The sequence below is a fragment of the Lycorma delicatula genome, chromosome 2, assembly GCF_047948215.1.
Source record: "Lycorma delicatula isolate Av1 chromosome 2, ASM4794821v1, whole genome shotgun sequence".
Lineage (NCBI taxonomy): Eukaryota > Metazoa > Arthropoda > Insecta > Hemiptera > Fulgoridae > Lycorma > Lycorma delicatula.
The window spans coordinates 217,561,985-217,585,527 of NC_134456.1; the positions used below are offsets into that span (position 1 = coordinate 217,561,985).

The 23,543-nt window shown below is 32.3% G+C and overlaps 1 protein-coding gene across 1 annotated transcript in view; it reads right to left on the reverse strand.

Annotated features, from left to right (window-relative positions):
* LOC142320065 (kin of IRRE-like protein 2) overlaps positions 1 to 23,543 on the reverse strand; it is a 778,306-nt gene that overhangs the window by 216,815 nt on the left and 537,948 nt on the right. Inside the window, exon 5 of the mRNA XM_075357740.1 lies at positions 21,147 to 21,422. Within this exon, the coding sequence (XP_075213855.1) occupies positions 21,147 to 21,422 (276 nt within the window). The remainder of the gene's footprint in view (positions 1 to 21,146; positions 21,423 to 23,543) is intronic.

The window sequence follows — 23,543 nt, forward strand, 5'->3', positions numbered from 1 at the left end:
GTTTTCATAATTTCTATTTATGGTATAATAATAGGCAAGTCCAGAACAAGCAATGATGAAAATGTACGTAATTAACAGAAAATTTAAATAAATGTTTTATTTAAAATAAAATGTAATGGGTTGGCGGAAAGATGCTTTACGCTGGTTATGAAATTATTAGGATAGGTGTAGTTTACCTTCTATAAATCTAACATATCTGTGTGGGTAAAACTATGTTCAAAGAACAGCTGTATGCGCCTACATGTCCGCTTGTTCATCAGCAACAGGCGTGATCATTTCAAATGCTGACCGAACAGCGTCTTGGAGCTGCTCGTTGTTGACGTATCTGCGTTTTTGTATCTCTTCTTTTATGAAACTCCAGAGTGCATTGTCAGGTGTGGTGAGGTCAGGGCTTCTTGCTGGCAAAGGCGATGGAACCGGTTAACACTTCTGATCCATGTTCAATCCAGTGATTCGGAAAAATTTCATTGAGGCGTTTGCGGACATTCAAAGCAAGATCCGTTAGAGCAACGTCTTGCTGAAACATAATGATGTCAGCGATTCCTTTTGCCGTTAATTCTGTAAGCAACCATTTACCGATAATTCTCAGATGACTGTGTTTATTAAATGGGCCAATGAAAATAAGGACCAAGTAGATATTCAGCTGTCATTTTAGCTCAAATCGTAATATGAGGCGGATGGTATTCGATTTCCTTAAAAAATTGAGGATTATCTTTCGCTCAGAAAAAAATTCGGTTACAAGAGCTTTGATAAATCGCAACTTGTCTTTTTATTGTTTGTTCTGGCAAAGCGTTCAAGCAATAACTGAATGCTAAACACATCGATTAAGGTGATTAACTCAAGTCATTAACTGAGGCTGGGCGAAAACATTTATCTGTCAAGTCCTTCCGCATATGGTCTCGAATTTTCGATCTTGAATGTCTAACTCTGTAGAAAATTTGCCAGTTTATTTTAACAGTGATCGTTGAATCGATGCTTCTGCACCAGCAGAAGTCTCAGTTCGAGTACTCGGCTTTCTACAACGGCAAAAGCGTTGTTCTCCCATGACAGTAACGTTTGCGTGATGGTAACGATTTCCCAAAACGTACAAAGAAATCATTCATAATGTTCTCCAATGTTTTACCGTTTGCTGACCCACACTCAAGCTAATAAACGCTCTTCGACGATGAACGCAATCCAATCCATCATCGTTCAGCACTCGGTAACGACTAAGGTCATCCCATCGCGAATGAACATACCTAATGATGATCCCCACCACGGCTTATCCCCCCACACCTTTAATTGCAGCAGTGAGCGATATCAGCGGTGAGAATTGGCAACAGTACAGCCCGATTAAGCTGGATTTATAACAGTGTAAAGAGACTTTCCGTCCAATCCGTTCCTTATTTTGTAAATTAAATGTTGGAGATAATATAAGTTCATTTTTTTAGCCCTGTTTAGCCTCCGGGATACCGTTTAGGTATTGCTTCTGAGTATGATATATATATATATATATATATGAGTGTAAATGAAGTGTAGTCTTGTGCTGTCTCAGTTCGATTATTCCCGAGATGTGTGGTTAATTGAAACCCAACTACCAAAGAACACCGTTATCCACGATCTAGTATTCAAATCCGTATAAAAGTAACTGCCTTTACTAGGACTTGAACAGTGGAACTCTTGACTTCCAAATCAGCTGATTTGGGTAGACTGATTTACGTTAACCACTAGAGCAACCCTGTGGGTTTAATTTAGTTGATTTGGTTAATTTATGGTAAATTATTAAGCATATAAGAAATGAAACGAAAAATTAAGTCTGAGAACCTAAACTTATTACTGTTTGTTTATACACGTATATAATCACTTAATTAAAACACCAAATGGTAGAATTAATACAATTCCATTCAGATTATGTTGTTTACCACATAATAATAATAATACGGTCAATTGCTTACGAGTTTTAAAAAAAATGCATCAATTTCATTTCAGAGGAAACATATCTTTCATCAGCTCAGAACAGTAAAAAATTTATTATAAATCTATAATTTCAGTACAAATCTTTTTCTTAATGTCATAACAACGAAACATGAACAATATAAGAGAAGGGCATTTGTTGTTAATTGATCAAAACACCAGCTTATTTTCATAAAAATTTGAGTAATCAAGCGCAGAGTTACAGCTTAATTTAAGCTGCATACATTAAACATGTAAATAATATTGTAAATTAAAAAATGGAACATGGCAATGGACATTTAAATGAATTATATCTATAAAACAAGAGCCGAACTAGTATTAATTCGAGAAATTATTATACATAGTGATTCTTCATAACGGAAAATTTTGAAATTTGTGTTACTAGCCCTGGGCGAATGTCAGAACTGAATAACTTATAAAAACCAGTTCACACTACTTTTCCATTTAGTTATCATAGAGTGGTAGTTATCATGCTTTTGCCCTCAAAATTTGTTATATAGATAATGAACAGTGCAGAGGCCACTCTTAGAGAATTTACCCGCCAGTTTAATTTTGGATGCAAAGATCGTGTACTATCAACAAATGCAATTAGTACATGGATACGGAATTTTGAGAAAACAGGTTCAGCAATGAGAAATAAACGTCCAGGAGGTGTGTGGATGGACAACAGACACTACCGAGATTGTTCGAGCTGCGTAAAAAAACCCAGATCGTTCAATTAGTCGTTAAGCAAAAATTACAATCACATTGTTCAATTATTTAAAGATTTCTATTACAGGACTTATTTTATTATCCGTAAAAATTATATATCGCTTAAGAACTGAAACCAAACGATCATATTATGTGTCATCAACTCAGTAAACTAATGGTTGTAAAGTTAAACGAGGACAATGAGTGTGATAACAAATTGTGGATGTCGGACAAAGCCTATCTCCATCTTAACGGATTTTTTAATAAACAAAATTACCTTTTTTGGGCACAATAGATTCCTATGCAGTTATATCAGTGCAAGCTGCACAGGAAAAAAACCTTATTGCCTAAAAAGAAACCATGAAACAGCACGGTAACTGCCGTGTGGTATGTTGTGTCATCGAATGGCATAGCAGGCCCTTAATTTTAGGAAAACAAGGACGGCCTTACGACTAGTCACATCCCATCAATATAAACTTTAAACTCGGGTGGGCAAAAACTGGATATATTTTCAGAAATTATTTTGGTTGGTTTTAACAAGAGGGATAAACATATTACATACAGCACGAATATCAATGGCTGTTGTACACCAAATGTTCAACAACCGTATAATCTCAGAAAATGGTGAAATTCCATGGCGTCTTAGGTTTCCTGATTTGTCGCTGTGCGATTTCTTCTTGCGGGATCATCTTAAAAGCAAAATATATAGCAGTTTATCTGCTACGACAGAAGAACTAAAAGCCAAGATTTTAACAGCCATTGCTGAAAATTCCTATTAAAATACTGCGTCAAACTATGAAGAGTTTCACTGCGAGACTCCAGGAATGTCTACGCAGACTCCTGCAATATATAATTTTCAAAAAATAAATTTTGTATGTATATTAATAAATGGCGTGTTTTTTTTTCTATTTATATTTTATAAGTAAAGTTATTTAATTACTTTTTTTATAAGAATATTTAATTTTCAAAATTTTCCATTTCCCTGCATCACCTGTACAGTCAATAGGAAGGTATAAGTCGATATCATGTATGCTACGCTATCTAACTCATTTATAACGAAATACAATAATGTGATTTAAAACATTTACAGCAAGGTATGTTACATGGTGTCGCTGAACATCAGTCTACATTTCCAAGATTTCCAAAGAAAATTGTGATGAATTCCATTAAATTCTCTAGGAACTGAGATGAAGTTAAAGTAAATGATTTTTTATTAGCCATGAAAAATTTAATCATGGCAAAAATTAAATAGTAGATCAACATAAATTTTAAATACTACTTTTTTTCGAATGTTAAATTCAACAGCTACCCGAATTATTTTAACCAAATCATTTTCAACGTTCTATAACGAAATAAAATTCTTCTTCTGTTATAGAACATTTTGACGATACGTATATCTTATAAAATTTTCTTAATTATATTTTTTTTTGCTTTTTAAAATTAATAAATCTGCGAAAGAAAAATAAGTAAAATAATAGATACACTAAATTAAAGGAATGGAAAAAAAATTAAACTTTAACAAAAAGAATTTATCATACAAAAGTGGCCCAAACCATATGTGATTGGACGGAACTGACGTTTTTAATTAGTATTATCTTCCCCGTTTTTCCTCTTCAAAAGAGTCTGTTAATAAGTTTCTAGCATCAAGATTTGGTCAAGTACCTGAATCTGTTTTTTACTTGTAGCTCACAAAAACCTCAAAAGAAAAAAAATGAGTTTTAAAAAAATATTTCATAAATTAAAAGCTTTTAAAGAAAGTTTGATAATGAAGAGCTTTTAATTTTAATATAGGAGAACAACAGATACTTGAAAATATAGATTTTACTTTTGAATAAAATTAAAAATGCCTTGATAAAACAATTAAGGATGAATACCAATTCTTTATCACAATTCAAAAAAAAAAAATGTTTTTTATGAAAAAAAATGTATGAAAATATGAAATATAAATTTAGATTAGAATAAAATTCTTTAAGATTTTATTTATAGTGTATTCGTTTGTGATACTGAATCACACACAACAAAGAATTAAAAAAAAAAAAAAAAATAGAAGGAAACAGACGAGAATCTATTAAATAGTGTTGTAGAAGAATATTGAAAATTAGTAGGCTAACTATTTCGTAATTCATCACAAATGAATTCTATCATAAATTCATTTGTGATAGATTACAAAAAGATGGATTTACGAAGCAATGAAGGGGGTTTAACGGAAAAAGTTTTATCAAGACAAGTACAAGATTGGGCCACATATTTAAGACTTCCGTATTAAAGGCTCCCAAGGTCATTGAGATTTCTTCTAGAAGAAGGTATAACAGATAAAACCATTAAAGAAAGAGAAAAATTGGTAAACATTTTAGAAAACTAACACTTAAATGCGCAGGTGTTCTATAGATCTACCTGGAGTATCTGAAGCAGCGTTGCACTACTTAATGTATAGTGAAGGGAATAGTGTCCCACGACATGGAGGTCATAGATAGCAAAAAGCCAGTCGAATCCAGCAATCCATCTTCACCCAACACGTCAGTTTTTTAAACGTTGAAGAGTAGCACATAGTATCAAAGATTTATAGATGTAGAAGTACAAGATATGTTTAAGCTAAGGAATTATATAAAACAGAAATTGAATGGAGAATAGCAGCAAACCATCCAGATAACTAAGAAAGAAAAAATTGTGGTTAATTTGACATAATGTATTTTAAAGGAATAAATCGTATTTATTATATATTCATAAAGCATATTTATATTAATACAACAGAATTTTAATAAACTGTATTTACTATAGTTTTGATTTCTAATCTGTCGTGTAGTTATGTATTCAAGTTGTTATCCAAAACTATTTTTACTTTCATAAGAGAAAAAAAGTTATTTGTATAAACCTAATAATCCAGGCGATATCTGTTTTAAAATGAGAATATTTTGAATTTTTCTATATGAACGCTAATTTTTCCTTTATTGCCTCCGAAATATCATTAGAAGAGATTATTTTGTTATGCGCCAATTGAAAAAGGTGTGATTAAATTTTTATTAAACAAAATGTAAAAGAAAAATTGAAAAAATATTCATTTTTTCCCTATTTCCCTAGATAACTCGATAACTGTTCATTTTAGAGAAAAGATCGAGAGAGAAAAGTTTTATTATTAAATTCTACACACAATATCATCGGTTGAAAATCAAAAAGTACGTTATTATTGTGCAAAAAAAATGGAAAAAATATTGAAAATTTAATCACATATAAAAGACATTCAAATCTTCATATGCATTTTGAAAATGTAAATCGGTAAATTAGAGGAGCCTAGGGAATTTTTCAAACATACTTGCAATTTGTTTTCTCTAAATAAATCTTCACGAATTTTTATCTACATTAATTTTAAAAAACATGGCTTAAAAGTACTCGGAATGACGCTTCATTAAAAAAAATTTCAATTAGTCGATTATCTCCGAAGATATAATCGATCAAAGTTGATCGCCATTGTACAACTTTTGAAATAAATTATTATCGATAAATTAATAGATCGATATTTTTTTTTTAGCAATAATTCGCTTTTGTCAGTATGATATTCGAACATTTTAGTTTTACAAGACATCGAATTAAAAAAAAAAATATATATAATTCTGTTTGTTAAAACTGTAAGTATATTTGAAAAATTCCCTAGGGACTCCTAAAAAACCGATTTAAAATTTTCAAAATGGATTTGAAGGTTTGAGTGCTCTTTTATATGTGATTAAATTTTCAAATATTTAGAGACTTTATTTCAGGCTCTACACTATCTGCAAAAATTGAATTTTTTTTTTTTTAATTTGGATTACAAAATTATTGTGCAAAAACTGTCATAAAATTATAAACAGAAAAAAAGAAAGACGATTACAGTAGCTGTAAGTCAGTGCTACACTCAGCACCCCTTGTCAGCGCTCCTTGTGGTGAGAGAAGGTACTAATATGCCCACTTAGCCACTAGTTTATTTAGAGCCTTTTTTGAGGAAGGATAAGGTTTTACAAAAAAAATTTATTTGGAAATACTATTACTTTTTAATTGTTAACAAATATGCCTAAGAAAAATGTGATTTTAATTAGGCAAAATCTCGAGATACTGACAGTGACCTTGCTGTACAGTCTCACCCCTTTATCTTTTAAGCTGAAAATATAATGGCATCAATGCTCCATATAAAGAAGTAATCTGATCAAGTTTGGTCAAACTCGATCGACTAGTTATGGAGATATAAGGTGATTTAGAGGTCAACACCGAACACACACATGTACATACGAAGATCCGGAAATAAGAAACTCAAAAACACGAATTTCCATCCGTGTTTTAGAGTTTCTTACGTATCAAAATGTAAAGATCCGGTGAAAACCGCATATTCCCAAACTGGACCGATTTTCATACTTTACTTTCTACTGATACACAATATGCGGGAAAGTGTCTAGGGTCTTTTTTTTGGATTGCCCGCGCAACCTATTTTTTTAAGCTTTCTCTTTCAAACTTAAAATCATTCATATTTAAACAGATTATCTTTATTATCGGGGATATTATAATGTCACTCTGCATCAGATGTAATTATTTTTTATTAATTTCTTTTATAATGTCTAATAATAACTTTATTCGCGTTTAATTGTTGTAGAGCTGAGATAGAAGTACAATGTCCTTATTTGAACGTGCCGATAAAGTTAACTCAAAAGAGATTGCAGTACGGTACATTGAACAATGACAAATTATACATCGGGAAAGGATGTGTCAATCAATCATAACGGAAATTAAATGATGTTAAGTCCACGAGTGGCGAAGCAATAGAAAGACGTGCAGAATGGAAATCAGTATAAATACGGGGACGGGTTGGAAAATTTTAAGTTACTGTTCGGTAAGATTGCGTTATTTACAAACTGCTGGAGTAAGGAATATGCCACGACGAAATTCTACGTCGATAAACTCGACATGAGAAACGAAGGTATCGCAGATTGGAAGTATTATCTGCGGGAATTTTGTGCTCATGCCTTAATTATTAATCCAATCAGGATCGATGGGCCTGGACTTGTAATAAAAATTGATAAATCGTGTTTCTCTATATGGAAACATAATGTATGCTGGATTTATCCTACTAAAAATGTGTATTTGGAAGTATTAACAAAGAAAAAAGGTGAGTCTTTGTATTCTGTGCCGGATCGGTCTCCAGAAACACTTTATACCCGGCACAACCATTATACCTTACCGAAAGAGGTCATACGAGAGAATACGAAATATCTTTGAAGGGTGGTCCGAACACTACAATGTCAATCATTCAGAGATGTTACAATTTCACATATTGAAAGAATTGAATTGCTTTGAGCTGCTGCAAAACGTAGAACAATAAAGAGGAACGATAGATTTCTATTTAAGCGAATTTATACGGCGAACCCGACATTGAGACATTTATTGAAATAATTGGCTATTATAGGGCCAAAATAATTAATTTCTTCTTGTTCCAACATACTTATAGCTACTCAAAAACACTTATATAAAATAAAAAACTTTGAAAAATAATACAGTGATCACACAAAAAACATATTTAAATCATAGGAAGTAACTATAAATTGATAAATTCACTATGGGAATTATGAAAATGTTGGACAATAAATGGAAGATTGCTATGACATCAAGATATCGTGTTTCTGAAGCTACGTTCGGCTGCTAGAAGCCGACACCGGTGTCTCCCCGTTATTATTCAAACTTCGTATTACAACATAATAACTGTTTATTTATGTTAAATCCTTCTCTAACCCCTACTTGCTTTCTTTATTTCGTTTTCACTTTAGCAATATTTTTTTACGATGTTTTCTGAGTATCTACGAGGTCTGTAAATAAATTAATGAAACTAGTTTTTTTTTTTTTTTGGCAGCCAAAGTGGCAACACTGTAAAGTTACTAGTAAACATATGGTTATATGAACAGCTGATTTTTATTAGGTATTAATACTTTTAGTCTATTGTTGCCACGTGAGACGGAAACAAACATTTCGTGAAATGAGTTTTTGCTGTACGTTACAGAAATGAGTGATACTAATTATGAGGACGTTATGCAATGAAGTTTTTGTTAAACTCGGTGAGAATGCTACTGAAACTTTTTCACAATTGAAAAGGGCATATGGAGATGACGTTTTGTCACTAACCTAAGTTTTAAGGTGGTTTAAAGCATTTTCAGATAGCCGGGAATCAGTTACGGACGATCCACGCTCTGGAAGACCGTTATCATCAAAAATTGACGACAATGTTGAGCGAATCACAGACTTTTGCAGTTTTTACCTACAGGACAGAATGTAAATCAATATGTTTACTGAGAAATTCTTGAAAGACTGCGGAAAAGAGTTGTTCGCGTGAAACCAGACATCAAAGACAACTGGTAACTGCATCATGAGAATACATCTTGTCACACTGCACTATCAATTGATGAGTTTTTGTCAAAGAAAAAGATTTCTGTAGTTTGTCAACCACTTTATTCACCTGACTTGAGACCCTGCAATTTTTTCCTGTTCCCAACTTTAAAAAAAACACCTCAAAGGAAATCATTTTGGAACAGTATAAAATATACAAAAATAATGTAACCGACCATCTTGATGGATATTCCGGTTTCTGTGTTTCAACACTACGACGATGAATGGGAAAACCATTTGAAGCGTTGAGTGGCTTTCCAAGAAAACTATTTCGAAGGAGATAAGAGTCCATGTGTAATTTGATTGTAAATAAAAAGTTTTTCTGAACCAGTCTCATTACTTTATTTACAGATCTCGTACATTCTACCTTACTTGTGAATATTGCAGATTTAAGATGTGAATCTTGGACAAATGTTACAAGATATACGGACGTATAATTCTATAACTAACAGGCGAGTAGTATTATGCATTAGTCATTTTTTTTAGAAGTTAAGTGGAAATTAAAAAAAAATAGCCCTTTGAATGTCTAATAAAATAACAATTAATTTTAATTATTAATTATAATCATGTTTGTAAAAACCGATTAAAATTTACTATTAAAGTTAATTGTGGATGCAAAAGTAGGATGTGGATTTTTTTTTTATGTAGCTAAAAAGAAAATTATTACTAATAACATGTATCTTTGGTACATAATATTCAAAATTGATTACAATGAATCAAAGATATAGTTTTTACTTGTCTATTGCGTAATATGTCACAGTCTTCCGTTTATTAACAGATATGCGAAGTGGCAACAACTCTTCCAAAATTCCGAGCTGTAATATAGTATTCTCAGCTGTTAAGCCCTTGTATGAGTGTTGTATTATAATATTAAGATTACAAATCGTTTGATTTATAGTATTTTATGTTAATAATATTTATCATGTATGTATTAATCAAGTGACAAAATGAAATTACATTTACATAGTACATCATTCATAAATTGTACCTTTATAATAACTCGTATTTTACATTAATTAATTAATATATTGACTGATTCATTGATCATATTGGCATTATACATGTTGTGTCGTTGGGTGGCTAATTTATTGCGGTTTGTATTATTTATCAGATAATGTATAGGCTAGAGAAATGTGGGTGTGGTTGTGGGTTTATCACCCTCACACAACTCTCTCTCTCTCACTGGCTTTCTAACTAATATCTCTCTGTCACTCCGTTTCACTCTTCTTGTACACGGGGTCGTACATAATTGTACTTGGCTGTGTTTGTGTGTATGCGTGTGTGGTCATGAGGGTGCGCGAGCGTAGATACTAGTGGTTTGGTGCATATTGCATGCCTGAGATTATCATCGTTAACTCCTCACCTAATATAGCTTCCTCTCTCTTCCTAACACCTCTATAGTATGCGATGCGGGTAAGTTATTCGAATTACACTGATGCGGGAAAAAACAATCACATGCCAAAGTATCAGTTTGTCGAATAAAATATGATATACAGTAGAGTAATTATTGTAAGACTTTTGTAAAACTGTAGTATACGATTACACAAATATATATATATATATGTCGCGTGTTCCCCGTTCGACATGGATATTGAGAGGCTAAAAACGTAAAAATTTCTTACAAATACAAAATTGATTATTCTAAAAATATATAAAATAAATTAAATAACAGTAGTAAAAATAATAAGTATGTCACATGCAAAATAGTAATTCAAATAAATAAAAAAACAAAATTGATTTAATGGCAATTAAATTATAAATACTAAAACACAGTCCGATTTACTACAAAATTTTTTTCTAAAAAGAAAGTAATATTGTATAAAGAATAAGAAAATAATAGAAAAATTTTAAATTCATACAATTCAGTTTATGTATGTACTATTCATTTATACTATTTACATAAAAACTAATACCCTACAATTTATGAATGTCACTTTCACTTCTGTTCACAAATAACTTAACGAACAACTTCTTGTTTTCAACCACTGTACAAAATGGAATACTACTGACACACAGTTAACTTGTAGTTATCAAACGTTTACTGTTATCGCTTTTATCGCACGCTGAACCGAACTCGGACTTAAAAAATGACTTACTCTGTTCGCTGGCCCACGGCAGTATTTATACCTCGTAGCCACCAGAACAGGTATCCTACTGTCCTGTTGATTGTTCAAACGTAATAATTTTCATTGTACTCGCCTTTATAAGACATTTACGCACAATTGGCTCTGTGAAGTGTAAAACTAAGCGCGGGATTCGTGCTTCCGCGAAATCGGTTAGCTAGTTTAGAGTTCATTCAAGAAGTCCAGAAAAGGGTTGCAGCGAATGCAAAAGCCGAGTTAAAAAATCACTGATGTAAATGTCTACCGAGGCATTTACATCGGTGGCATCTCAAAGCTTATTAATGTGAGGTGTAATCAGTTAGAGAGTCTGAAGACGACTCCCGTTAAAGCCCACAGGGGGTGGTGTGGCGACCGGAATCGTCACAAGGCGGGTGTCTTCCTCTACGGGGATTGGGATGTTCTCACCTTTACGTTTTTAAGTTGATTTTCCGGTCCGGTAATCCTTTTGGTCAAACAGGAGCTTTTGGAGATGCCATTCTCTGAAGTATAAATAAACAAATTATCAAACGGATCCGTTATTCTAAAGAATATCTTTCGGTTTTTCTTTTTCTTCTTACTGGAAGAAACCCCATACACTAGCCCCGTTATTATATATATATATATGTAATATTTACTAATGTTATAATATTTTAATATGGGTATTATAGACAAAATTATTATCTTGCGACAAAATATATATGAATATATATATGCAAGATAATAATTGCGTCTTTTATATGCAGGTAAAATACTCATGGGAATATAATAAGAGTTGTTATCATTTTCATTCTCACGAGAACTGACTGACTTCAATTGCCTACATACATTTCTCCATTAACTAGTCATCGCTAAGTCACCTCTTATAAATTACATATGGGATTAGAAGGCTTATCACATTTAACAGGAACAGTGTTTCAATTCGTTTGTATTTAGATACGTATTAATTATATTATTTAACTTTAACAAACTTAAACATTCAAACATACAAGTTTTACTCAAAATCCATTCATGTATATTATCTTTTAATACAATTTAACATAAATGTACATTTTTAATATACATATATTCTTTTTTTTAATACTGGAAATAGTAGCTCCGATGTACACTTCTATTTTCATATTTTTTCCGTAAATTTCCAAATTTATTAATGAAATTTTTATTAATTATACATCCTTCGACCCTTGGATTCCGAATTAAGGATTTTTACTAATTAGTATTTACGATTTCCTGAGAATTTACTATTTAAAAAATTTATATTTTTAGTTATTTATCATCACAAAAGTATATTGTTGTATATATATTTGAAATAAACATCAAAAGCAATGTATTTTTATCAAATATTAAGATAATATTGAAATTAGATATATTAAAACCCTCTTCTGTAGGAATTATGATTTCTTTTGTATCCTATACGCTAAGATTTTTAAAAGTATTTCTTTCCAGATCTCCGTAGGTGAGTGGTAGCAATTTAGCGTTTCTTCTGGAGGTTCTCTGTCCGATTACCGGTCAGGTATGACATTTTTTCATACACTACAATAAATATGTTTATCATTATCATCAATCAGAAACTTTTACAAAGAGTACCAGCCAAAACAAACGGAATATAGAGGAGTTAATTGATGTTGCACTATCTTTCCTTTAAATAAATTATGGCATTCAGAACATCAACATCCATGTTTATATTTAACCGTTTTTGTAGTACAGATTGTAAATATTTAACTTATCATTTAAAGAAAAAAAAAAAATTAAATTATTTACGCTGCAAGAATATATAAATTATACTTACATAAAAAAAAATTCTAAACTAAATAGCTGCCACTGACTTATAACTTGTACTAATTAGCGGGAGTTAGTGTGATTAAAACCTGATTGAAAGAAAAATGAACGGCTGATATATAAAATAAAAAAATCAACAAGAAATAATTGAAAAGGAATATTTCATAAATTTAACCAAGACAATCAAAATATTAATTTTATGAAACATTTAAGAAAAAATCTGATGCGGACACCACGTAACTTCCTTGTACGTCTAATAAATTACATATACACATTTTTAAAAGTACATAAAATGTTATAACTTCTGATTTTTCATCACATTTTTTTTATTATAATTGAATTATTATTTATTGTATTTTTTTTTACAATTAGAGATTATAATTATTAATAAAGCAATATATTTAAATTAAAAAAAAAAGTTAAAAAAAAGGAAAAAAATAAAATGTTGCAAACAAAAAAAAAACAAGAAGAAAATCTTCCAAAGAAAGAAAGAAAGAATAAAAAAATTAAGAGAAGATGATAAATATAAAGACGAAGAAAACGATAAGACCAAGTAAAAAATAAAAATTTTAAGAAAGAATGATGAATATAAAGAGGAAGAAAATTTGAAAAAGAGAGAACGTGTACACAAATTAAGATCAGAAGATTTATATCAAACCAAAGACTTACGGAGAATATTGTCCGACAAAATCAGAGGATTTTGAACTAAAAAATAAGAATTTTTTGCAATTTATTAAAGATCGGGCATATATGCCTCAGTGTATATGTTGATCTTGTGAGGGTCTATTTTTGTCATTCTAGAGTGAACTTTAATGTAGATAAAATTAAACAGAAATTGGAGAACAATTAAATAAAATTATAATAGAAATTCCAAAACTAATACGAATCTAAATTATAATTTTCAATTAATATTAAATAATCTGATGTTCACCAAAGATAAAGATGCTACGATTTGCTGATGATATAGTAATTCTAGCCGAGAGTAAAAAGGATTTAGAAGAAACAATAGATGAAGTCCTACGCAAGAACTATCGCATGAAAATAAACAAGAACAAAACAAAAGTAATGAAATGTAGTAGAAATAACAAAGAGGGACCACTGAATGTGAAAATAGGAGGAGAAAAGATTATGGAGGTAGAGGAATTTTGTTATTTGGGAAGTAGAATTACTAAAGATGGACGAAGCAGGAGCGATATAAAATGCCGAATAGCACAAGCGAAACGAGCCTTCAGTACGAAATATAATTTGTTTACATCAAAAATTAATTTAAATGTCAGGAAAAGATTTTTGAAAGTATATGTTTGGAGTGTCGCTTTATATGGCAGTGAAACTTGGACGATCGGAGTATCTGAGAAGAAAAGATTAGAAGCTTTTTAAATGCGGTGCTATAGGAGAACATTAAAAATCAGATGGGTGGATAAAATGACAAATGAAGAGGTATTGCGGCAAATGGATGAAGAAAGAAGCATTTGGAAAAATATAGTTAAAAGAAGAGACAGACTTATAGGCCACATACTAAGGCATCCTGGAACAGTCGCTTTAATATTGGAAGGACAGGTAGAAGGAAAAAATTGTAGGCAGGCCACGTTTGGAATATGTAAAACAAATTGTTAGGGATGTAGGATGTAGAGGGTATACTGAAATGAAACGACTAGCACTAGAAAGGGAATCTTGGAGAGCTGCATCAAACCAGTCAAATGACTGAAGACAAAAACAAAAAAAGATGTTCTCCAAATCTTCCTTGTACGCCACATAACTTCCTTGTACGCCTATTAAATCACATGTACACATTTTTAAAAGTACATAAAATATAATTTCACTAATTGTTATTATTGAATAATTAATTATTTGTTGTAAATATTTTTTAACAATTACGGGTTATTAATAATTAATAAATCAATATATCTAAAATAAAAAAGTAAATTAAAAAAAAATCACTTTCGGCATGCCGGAAGGCGGAGGTAGATTTCACCGTTGCTAAGTAGGGGATAAAAAATATTTCCATCTTAATGTTAAGAAAATTTCAAATTTACTCAATACGACAATGGTTGCATGTAAAAAAGGTTACAGATGTTTAGCAGACGATAAGCCTAATCTTCTTACAATTCCAGCAAAATTTTGGTCACCCCTTGCCGTAAGGTTTGGTCATATCAAAAATTGGATCAGACAAAAGTTTTAGATAATGTTTAGAGGACTAACAACCACTTTAAAGCGATTCGATACTCTGCGTAGTAAGCGAGGTATGTTTTTTTTTGTCTTGGAAACCCCATTTTTTCCACCTTCTGGGCCAATGAGTAGTGATATCAAAAACTTTTACCTAATAACTTTTAGGCCCTTATTCAAAGAATAGCAGAAACTTTAAACGAATTTTATATTTTATTTAATAATAAAGTTATAGCGATTTTTTATTCTTTTTTTTCCAAAAAAGCCCTCCCCCATTTCCACCCCCATGGTGCGATTTTGTCCAATAACAAACTCGACTGAGATTTTGCGTCGCTATATTTTATGTATCAATTTGAAAGTGATTGGTGCAAAGGAACGAAAATTACGGCAGTTATCGTGTCCACAGGAAAATGAAATTTATATATATATATATATATATATATATAATTGAATTGACGGTTGTTTTGGGGTCTGGAGGATGTGAAACGCGAAGATATGTCGAAAATTTCCGGAAGTCGAATCATAGTACCCATTATAATTGGTAGCTTTCTTTTGAAATCTACCTAAAAGTACAAGTTCAAACGAACTACAGTAACGTATTTTTTTGTACGATTTTATTATAACGTTTGAATTACGCGGCTGGAATCTGTATCATAATGAGTGTCATTATGAAACAAATTTTCATTATGATACAGCTGTTCAATCCATCAAAAGGCTACTCTTTTCAACTACTGACCAATCAGAAGCGGGTATTTTTTAATATTTCAGCTGTGTTTTAATTTTATTTTAATCCGAATTAGTAGTTAGCAAGTGAGGATAATTTAAAAAAACAATAGGTAACAAATTTTTTGTATTATGCTGTTTATTCTTTTGTTAATTATGTTGGATTCTAAGGAATAAATGTCATTAATATTGATTGACATTAAAGAAAAGGTAGCAGGACTTGTGGTTAATAACCTATTGCCACAACATATTTCAATGTATTTTTTGAAATAAATAAAATATATATATATATATATATATATATATATTTTTTTTTTTTTTCGTAAAAAATCTATTCTAAATCAATAACCCCAATATTTTCTCAGTTGTAGAAAAAATACGATACGCAACTCCCTATAATGGCCACAGTTTATAACACTCGCCAAGCCACATTCCTTAGTTACTTTGCACTTGTGCATTAATGGCTATCATTATTAGCTCGTTGCATAATGTACTATTTTGAAATCAATATTGAGCAAACAGAAGAAATAAAAAAAAGAGCTAACGAGCTGTAAAGAGCTACCGACTAGTAGAAGGCGGTTTTATATCCGAAGTAGAGAAGCCTTCACGATAATATCAAAAGCCATCAAAGAACTTCAATACTGTTGTACTCGCAATGAAATGTAAGCTAGAAGCACTCAAAGAGAACAGTACGGAATATTATTTTCGGTTTGAAGTGCATTATCTTTTGAGACGTCTTCAAAAGTCAGAACGAATTTTCAAGATATAAAACTGGGATATTATATCACGGTTTGGTGCCAATATATTTGTTACCCCAGTAGGACAAGATACCCGCCTTGTGCCAATCCTGGTGTCCACTCCCTCCGTTCATAGCCCTGATGGGTTTTACCGGAGGTCATCTTTTAGTCCTAAACCTGATAACACATCAGTCATCAGTTTGGCCTCTGTCAGATTGCCACCGATGCAAATGCCTTGACAGACATTCCATCAGTGTATTTTCCCAACCAGCTATCGCCTTTGTATGGCTTCTTCCAACCACGATTACCTACCATAACCTACAAACCTCAACTATCAAATTAACCGATTCGCGGAAGTGCAATTCCCACGCCTTCTAACAGCAATGGTTTCACGCAATAACTCTTCCTATATCTAACTTCAATTAGAAAATGCACTCAGATCATTCTTGACTGATTCTCCTGAACACCACAAATACTATTCTCATACGAACAAAACAACTGTTGATCACAACAGCGAAAATTTTGTCCTACATTACAATTTACTCAAAATCCTTTTGATTTACTCAAAAATCAAGAAACAAATCCACAAATTTTTATAAGTTTTTAATGAAAATATACCCTATCTCTCTCTGCTGCGGTAAGCTTTCAGGAGCGAAGTCAATGACTATATCCTCCCACGCCGTAGCTCCATCCCAGATTTTTACACACATTCATTTTCATTCTAACAGCTAACATCTCAGTTAATCGAGGCTCGATGCCAAAACGCCTATCTTTGAGAAATAAGCACCCAGGCGATTCAGTAGCCACTCTAGTCGCTATTCTACCTGTAGATACATAACAGCATTAGATCCTCTCAGCTATTCTCCGCAGGGCTAAGAATCTCAGGAAACCAGCAATTGTTCCTTTCGCTTTCGGTTTTCTAATTAACTTGTAGATCAATACCAGAATTGATCCTCGCAAGCTTTCTAACTACTTTGGTACGTTCATCTTTATACCTAGGATAGACGTATAAGACATAGTGTAAATAATCAATGGCCCTACACTCCAGAAACTTTGAATATCCAAACCAAATCTGGACAACCTATCTCAAAAAGCACCATATTCACAAAGAAAATGTGGAATATGCTGATTGGAAGAAATTTACCTAGAAAATCGCATACTTTTCACATCAGGAAAAATACCATGCGTGTACATCCAACTGAAGATTCAGTCCACCTAACCATAAATAGAAATCTAAGTCGTCTGCTGCTTTATTCGTCCTAAGGCAAGTTGGCCTACTTTCTTTGCAACATTACGTAACTGACAGCAGCAGGGAAATTAATGGGCTTAATACTAGGACCGCCTCTCGAGAGAGACAGTCCAACAGGCACCGTTCACAGACAAAAATAGGAGACGCTGGGTTCTTAAAATATTACTACAACATTTGTATCGCATTTGATGAGCCTAAACAGGTGCAGTATTCATCATTATAGCTTCGCATACACCCTTATACACTCGTGGAAAGCCAATATTATTGTGCCAACTATATCTATTCATACCTGTTATATTTAAATAAAAAAGCAAATCTTAAAAATTCAGTACATATAATACTTTATGTATCTTTTTTTTGAAGGATTAGTGTTATCTCAAAAGTATAATTATGCAGCGATTTACCGAATTTTTGTCTATACATTTATTTTTGTTACTTATTGTTGTAACAATTTTAATTAATTATATTTTATACTAGCCGGAACGTCTAGCTAGAACCTGGACTCTCGGGGCTCAGGTCAGCCCAGGCGAATCCCGGAGCCAACTCAGGAGCACCTCGGTTCCTACTCGGGTTAAGGGATCTATCCCATGTCCGCATAGCTCGCCAATCTCAATTTTCCAGGGGGACTTGCCAGTCCCCCTGGCAATTTCTGCGATGTCCCATGGATACCGCAGAACTTGCTTCGGTCGCCTGCACTGTACGTTATCCTCATGGCTGGGAGAATAACACTGATAAACAATAATTATAGTATTCAGGCTTTATAGAAACCTGAAAAAGAAACTAAAATACAAAATATAGAATAATAGTAATTATGGTAACTAAATTACTCACACCTTTGACGACAAAAAATTTATAACTTATTTCTTTGCCACAGTGGCAAAAATATAATAATGAAGTAAAAGGATAAATCTATTTTTTCCTTAATGAATATCTTTAACTCAAAACTTCACCCTACTTAGGGACGAAAAAATAATGAATATTTTGAATATCTTAACCTTCAAGGGAGATAAGGGCTCGGTCGATGGCTAAATCCTTCCCTGGGATAACTCGAATGTATCCTGAAAATTTGAAAGTAATCGGTCGGTTGGTTCTCGCTTGATGCGATAACAAATAAACAGACAAACTTTCCATATATATATATATATATATATATATACACACACACACACACACACACACACACACACACACACACACACACACACATTTCCGAATAACCGTAATCTGTTAGGTCGAAAGTGTACCTGATGCATGCAAAAGTTAGCCTTCAACCTACTAACAAATACCCTGTTTGAATTTTGAAAATAAGACGATTGTTGGCAGAGATATTATAAGAGCACTCAATTGCACCTCGCAAAACAGCACCCTGGGGGTACCCCGTTCGTTTCCAGTTGATAATGATGATCGGTCTAGCCTTCCACGAGTTGCTCGGATACTTCTTCATTTTAGCCTCATACCCTTCTTCTTATTTCATTTATTTAGTTTCTTCCCGTAATTTATTATTAATTATTTAATATAGGTTTTATTCACTTTTTTCAAAGTGTCTGTATATATTTTGATGATTTTTCCACGACTTTCATTAATGCGGTTTGGTAAATGGCTGGGAAAGTTCCTTTATTATTTATGGAGTCCTTTACTTATCTATCCTGTTGAAATTTATTTAATCATCTATCTACTCTATATATCATTACGTACAGCTATATTAAAAAAAAAAAAAAAAAAAAAAAAAAAAAAACAATATTCTAGTTAATTGCACTATACAAATGTTTTTTTATCTAATTTTTATTACAAAAAAGAGATATAAAAGTTATTTCAATAAAAATATAATTTAATTTTAATTTCAATGATTTTATGTTATAGATTATTATGAACTATTGAACTATTAAATTTTAATTCAGAAATTTTATTTGTGTTTTACTAATAAATGAGTAAGGAAAATTAATAGTAATGGTAATTAACAGATGATTATTAATTTATCTCTGAGGAATCACACACACACACACACACACACACACACACACACACACACACACACACGCACGCACACGCACACACACACACACACACACACACACACACACACACACACACACACACACACACACACACACACACAACCTTTTCCTAATTTTAAAAGCTGAGTATTGAAATGTTCCAATGGATTACCTGCACATTTATTTAACTTTTGCTATAACAAGCTCGTTATGTACGAAGATAGTTGTAATAAAAAAAACAATTAATAGCAGCACGTGGCATTTTATTTTAAAAATCTCATCAAGAGAGAATAATAGTGTAAAAAAACTACTTTCTACCCAAACCCAAAAATGATAGATAAATTTCAGATATTTTTAATTTTCAAGGAATTCAAAATCCAATCAATTAATCATTCATTACAAGGTATAATAGAATGAGATAATTTTCGGTTATTTTTTGGTTGATTATTATAATTATACGGAGCATATTAAATTCTTAATTTAAATCTATAAGAAAGGAGAAAGCACGTCTTTTAACTATGAATTAAATAAATAAATATAAACAAAAAATAAAAATCATAACAAAATCGTACTCTGGTTGCTTTCAATATTTTATTCTGGTGGTTTATTGGGATTTTTAAATTGGTTGGGTTTTATTGTTGATATACTTTAAACGTTTTTAGGAAATAATTTTTTTTAAAAATCATTTCCAGTTTCTTTTTCCAATTATTGTTCATTTACTTTTTTCTGTTGCTGTTTATTCTATATGAATATTAAATTTAACTTCAAATAAATCAAAATGAATTAAATTGAAAATTAATGTACGAATTCGAATTTTGTTTCATTTTGATTTACTTACAAAATCGTTAACTGTAGGATTTTCCCCGCATGAGAAATTTCGTAACGTAAAGAAAACCGATTTTAAGTTCGATATCTGTGCAAAACACAGTACGTGGACCTTAAGACTTTTAAAAATATTATATTTTTTGACAAAATAGTATTTTTGTACCAAACATTTACATTTTCGGGGTAAAACTTATACATATTTTTGATGAAATTTTTCTGCCGTTTCAAAGATGTTCGATCACTTTTCTGTTACTTACAGAAGACCCTTATATTTTACTAAGAAGTGTTACTATTTTTAGTTATAAGTGCTTCTTAAAATTAATGACCCCTAAGAACCTTGAATAATTGTTTTTTTAGTTAATTAGATTACCTAAGAATTAGATAACCTAAGTTCATAAATTGGAAGTCATATATTTGTTTAGCTTGGAAAAAAGTTTTTTAAATTATAATTTTAATGTAAAATACTGTTATATTTATGCTTGTGGATGTAAGCCTATACTTTCAGTAATTCTAATTCAAATAAAATATTTATAATTACCTTTTACGGTCAAATGTATAGTATGAGCACGCCATTGATCTAATGAAGGAGATCTACTATCCAGGCAACGATACTGACCGGCCTCTTGGTAAAGGACACGATCTAAAGAAAGAGTCGGCCCAGCACCTAGAGGTTCCATTCGACCTCCTGATCCGACACGACCCCAACAACCTGCTGCTCCTGCAGGACATTGTAACTGCACTGTTCCACCGACTTCCACTTCTACAGCAGCTTGCTCTTGTTCAGTCATTTCCATCTCTAGTTCAGGGGCTTCTTCTGAAAATAAAATAAAAAAAAATTATGTTTTTTTTTTTGTATAGATAATACATAAATATGTATGCAGAGTGTATTACGAAGTTCTTCCGGGACTTCCATAACCTATTCTACTCGTGAAAATAATGGGAAAAGTTCACTATAAACATATGTCCTAAAATGCTTCGTTTGCGATTATGGCTAGTGAAAGATTTCGCTCGGATTTCAGCTACCCCGGTAAAATGAGGTCGTACTGACTTTTTTAGGACGTTAATTAAGGAGCAAATTTAGTGATTTATTATGATTTTTGACCTGAATGATTGAATAAAATAGGTTCCAGAACCGTAACTATGTAGTTTTTGAGAAATTCGGGATGAAACCAATAAATTGGCGTAAAAAACGCTGTTTTTTTTTACGTTTGACGCACAATAACTTCGTTAGATGGGTAATAAATACATAAAAATGTTAAAACAAACTTATAGTGAACTTAATACTGAACAAAATGTGTGAGATAAGTTGAATAAAAAAAGAAAGGTTAGAAAAAAATTGAAACATGAGATTTAGTAAATGCTTTTATCACGAAATGATCTGTTTTTGGTATTTTATTACAACACTCTCAAGTTTCCATAACAAGGAAATCAAAACCTTTAAATAGAAAGGGTGGGATTGTGACATCCCAAACCCCCCCCATCATGGGGGAAGACACACACTTTGAGACGATTTCGGCCGTCACACCAACCTCCCTGTTCCTACACCTGATGGGCTTTAACGGGAGTCGTCTTCAGACCCTCTAACTGATTACACCTCATAGTAATAAACCAGGCCTCGGTTGGGATGCCACCGATGTAAATGCCTCTATAGACATTTACATCAGTGATTTGTAACTCAGGTGTTACCTTCGCTGCAGGTCTCTTCCGGACATCTTGATTGTCCTGCATCTTGAATGCCCTCTGAACTAACTGAGTTCACGGAGGCACGAACCCCGCTCCTAGTTCTACATTTAAATAATCTACTTGTGATTGTAAGTGTCTCATATCGTACAAGTCTATTTGGTAAATACAATGCATAACCAGCAATGTTGATCTCAACAACGGAATTTATTTCTATTTCCCTTAATGTTTTCATCTCTTTCTGATCTAAGCTTTCAATTAGATTACAATTACGGACTCCGGACTGGTCTACCAGGGAAAGGTGGACAGACCGCCGACTCCCAGTCAGCTCCATCGCAGAGTCCTGCGTGACATTTACTACAACACCTAAAACAACCATCGTCGAGATGGCGCTTCACTCCACGGCGGCATGGATACCCATGCCCTCGGTAGTGCAGTCGCCGTCCCGCCGACAGCTCATTCTTTACATAATTCCCAATATACTTCTGATTTATCGAGGTGCGATGCCAATGCGCCTACCTCCGGCCAATCTAACTGTCCAGGTGGTACCCTAGCCACCCGGGGTATTACTCTACTCATACCTCCTCAGCTGATTTCCTAAGTGCGAGATACTTCATGAAGCTAGCCACTATTGTCCATTCTTTGTTCACTTTAAGGAATATTGAAAAACAAAACGTTTTACTTCCAATAAACAGCTTGTATATCAAACAACTGGGTCATAGAGAGTTAGCTGAATGAAGCTTTTTCAAATAACAAACCACGTTACAAATATTTTTTGAAGAAAAACCACTTAATGACATGATTCATCGAATGGTTTAATAATTCAAGAAATGTTCTAGAAAAATATAAACCCATAAAAACTGAAAACTCTCCTTTGAAGTCTATTTAAACTATTAAACATCACTGTCCGGCAAAAGATCAATTCATTAAAAAATGAATATAACACTTGAAAAATATTTAACAAACGTGTGCGTGAAAAATTAAGTTTACTTAATACAAATTATTACAATGTATTTTGAGATATGCTTCTGATTGCCTACAATTAATTCTGTATTAATGCTAGTGGGATTGAATTACATCCCACTTTGCTTCTAATAAAGCGATTAGATGCACCAAAGAACCGCTGCCTTTATTGTAAATTTCACCCTCTAATTTGGTCCCTGAGCCACAATTTGACTAATTTACTGATCTCACTGGCCCTGATAACGTGACAAAATAGAACATGATGCATTTTTCCAAAATAGAACATGATGCA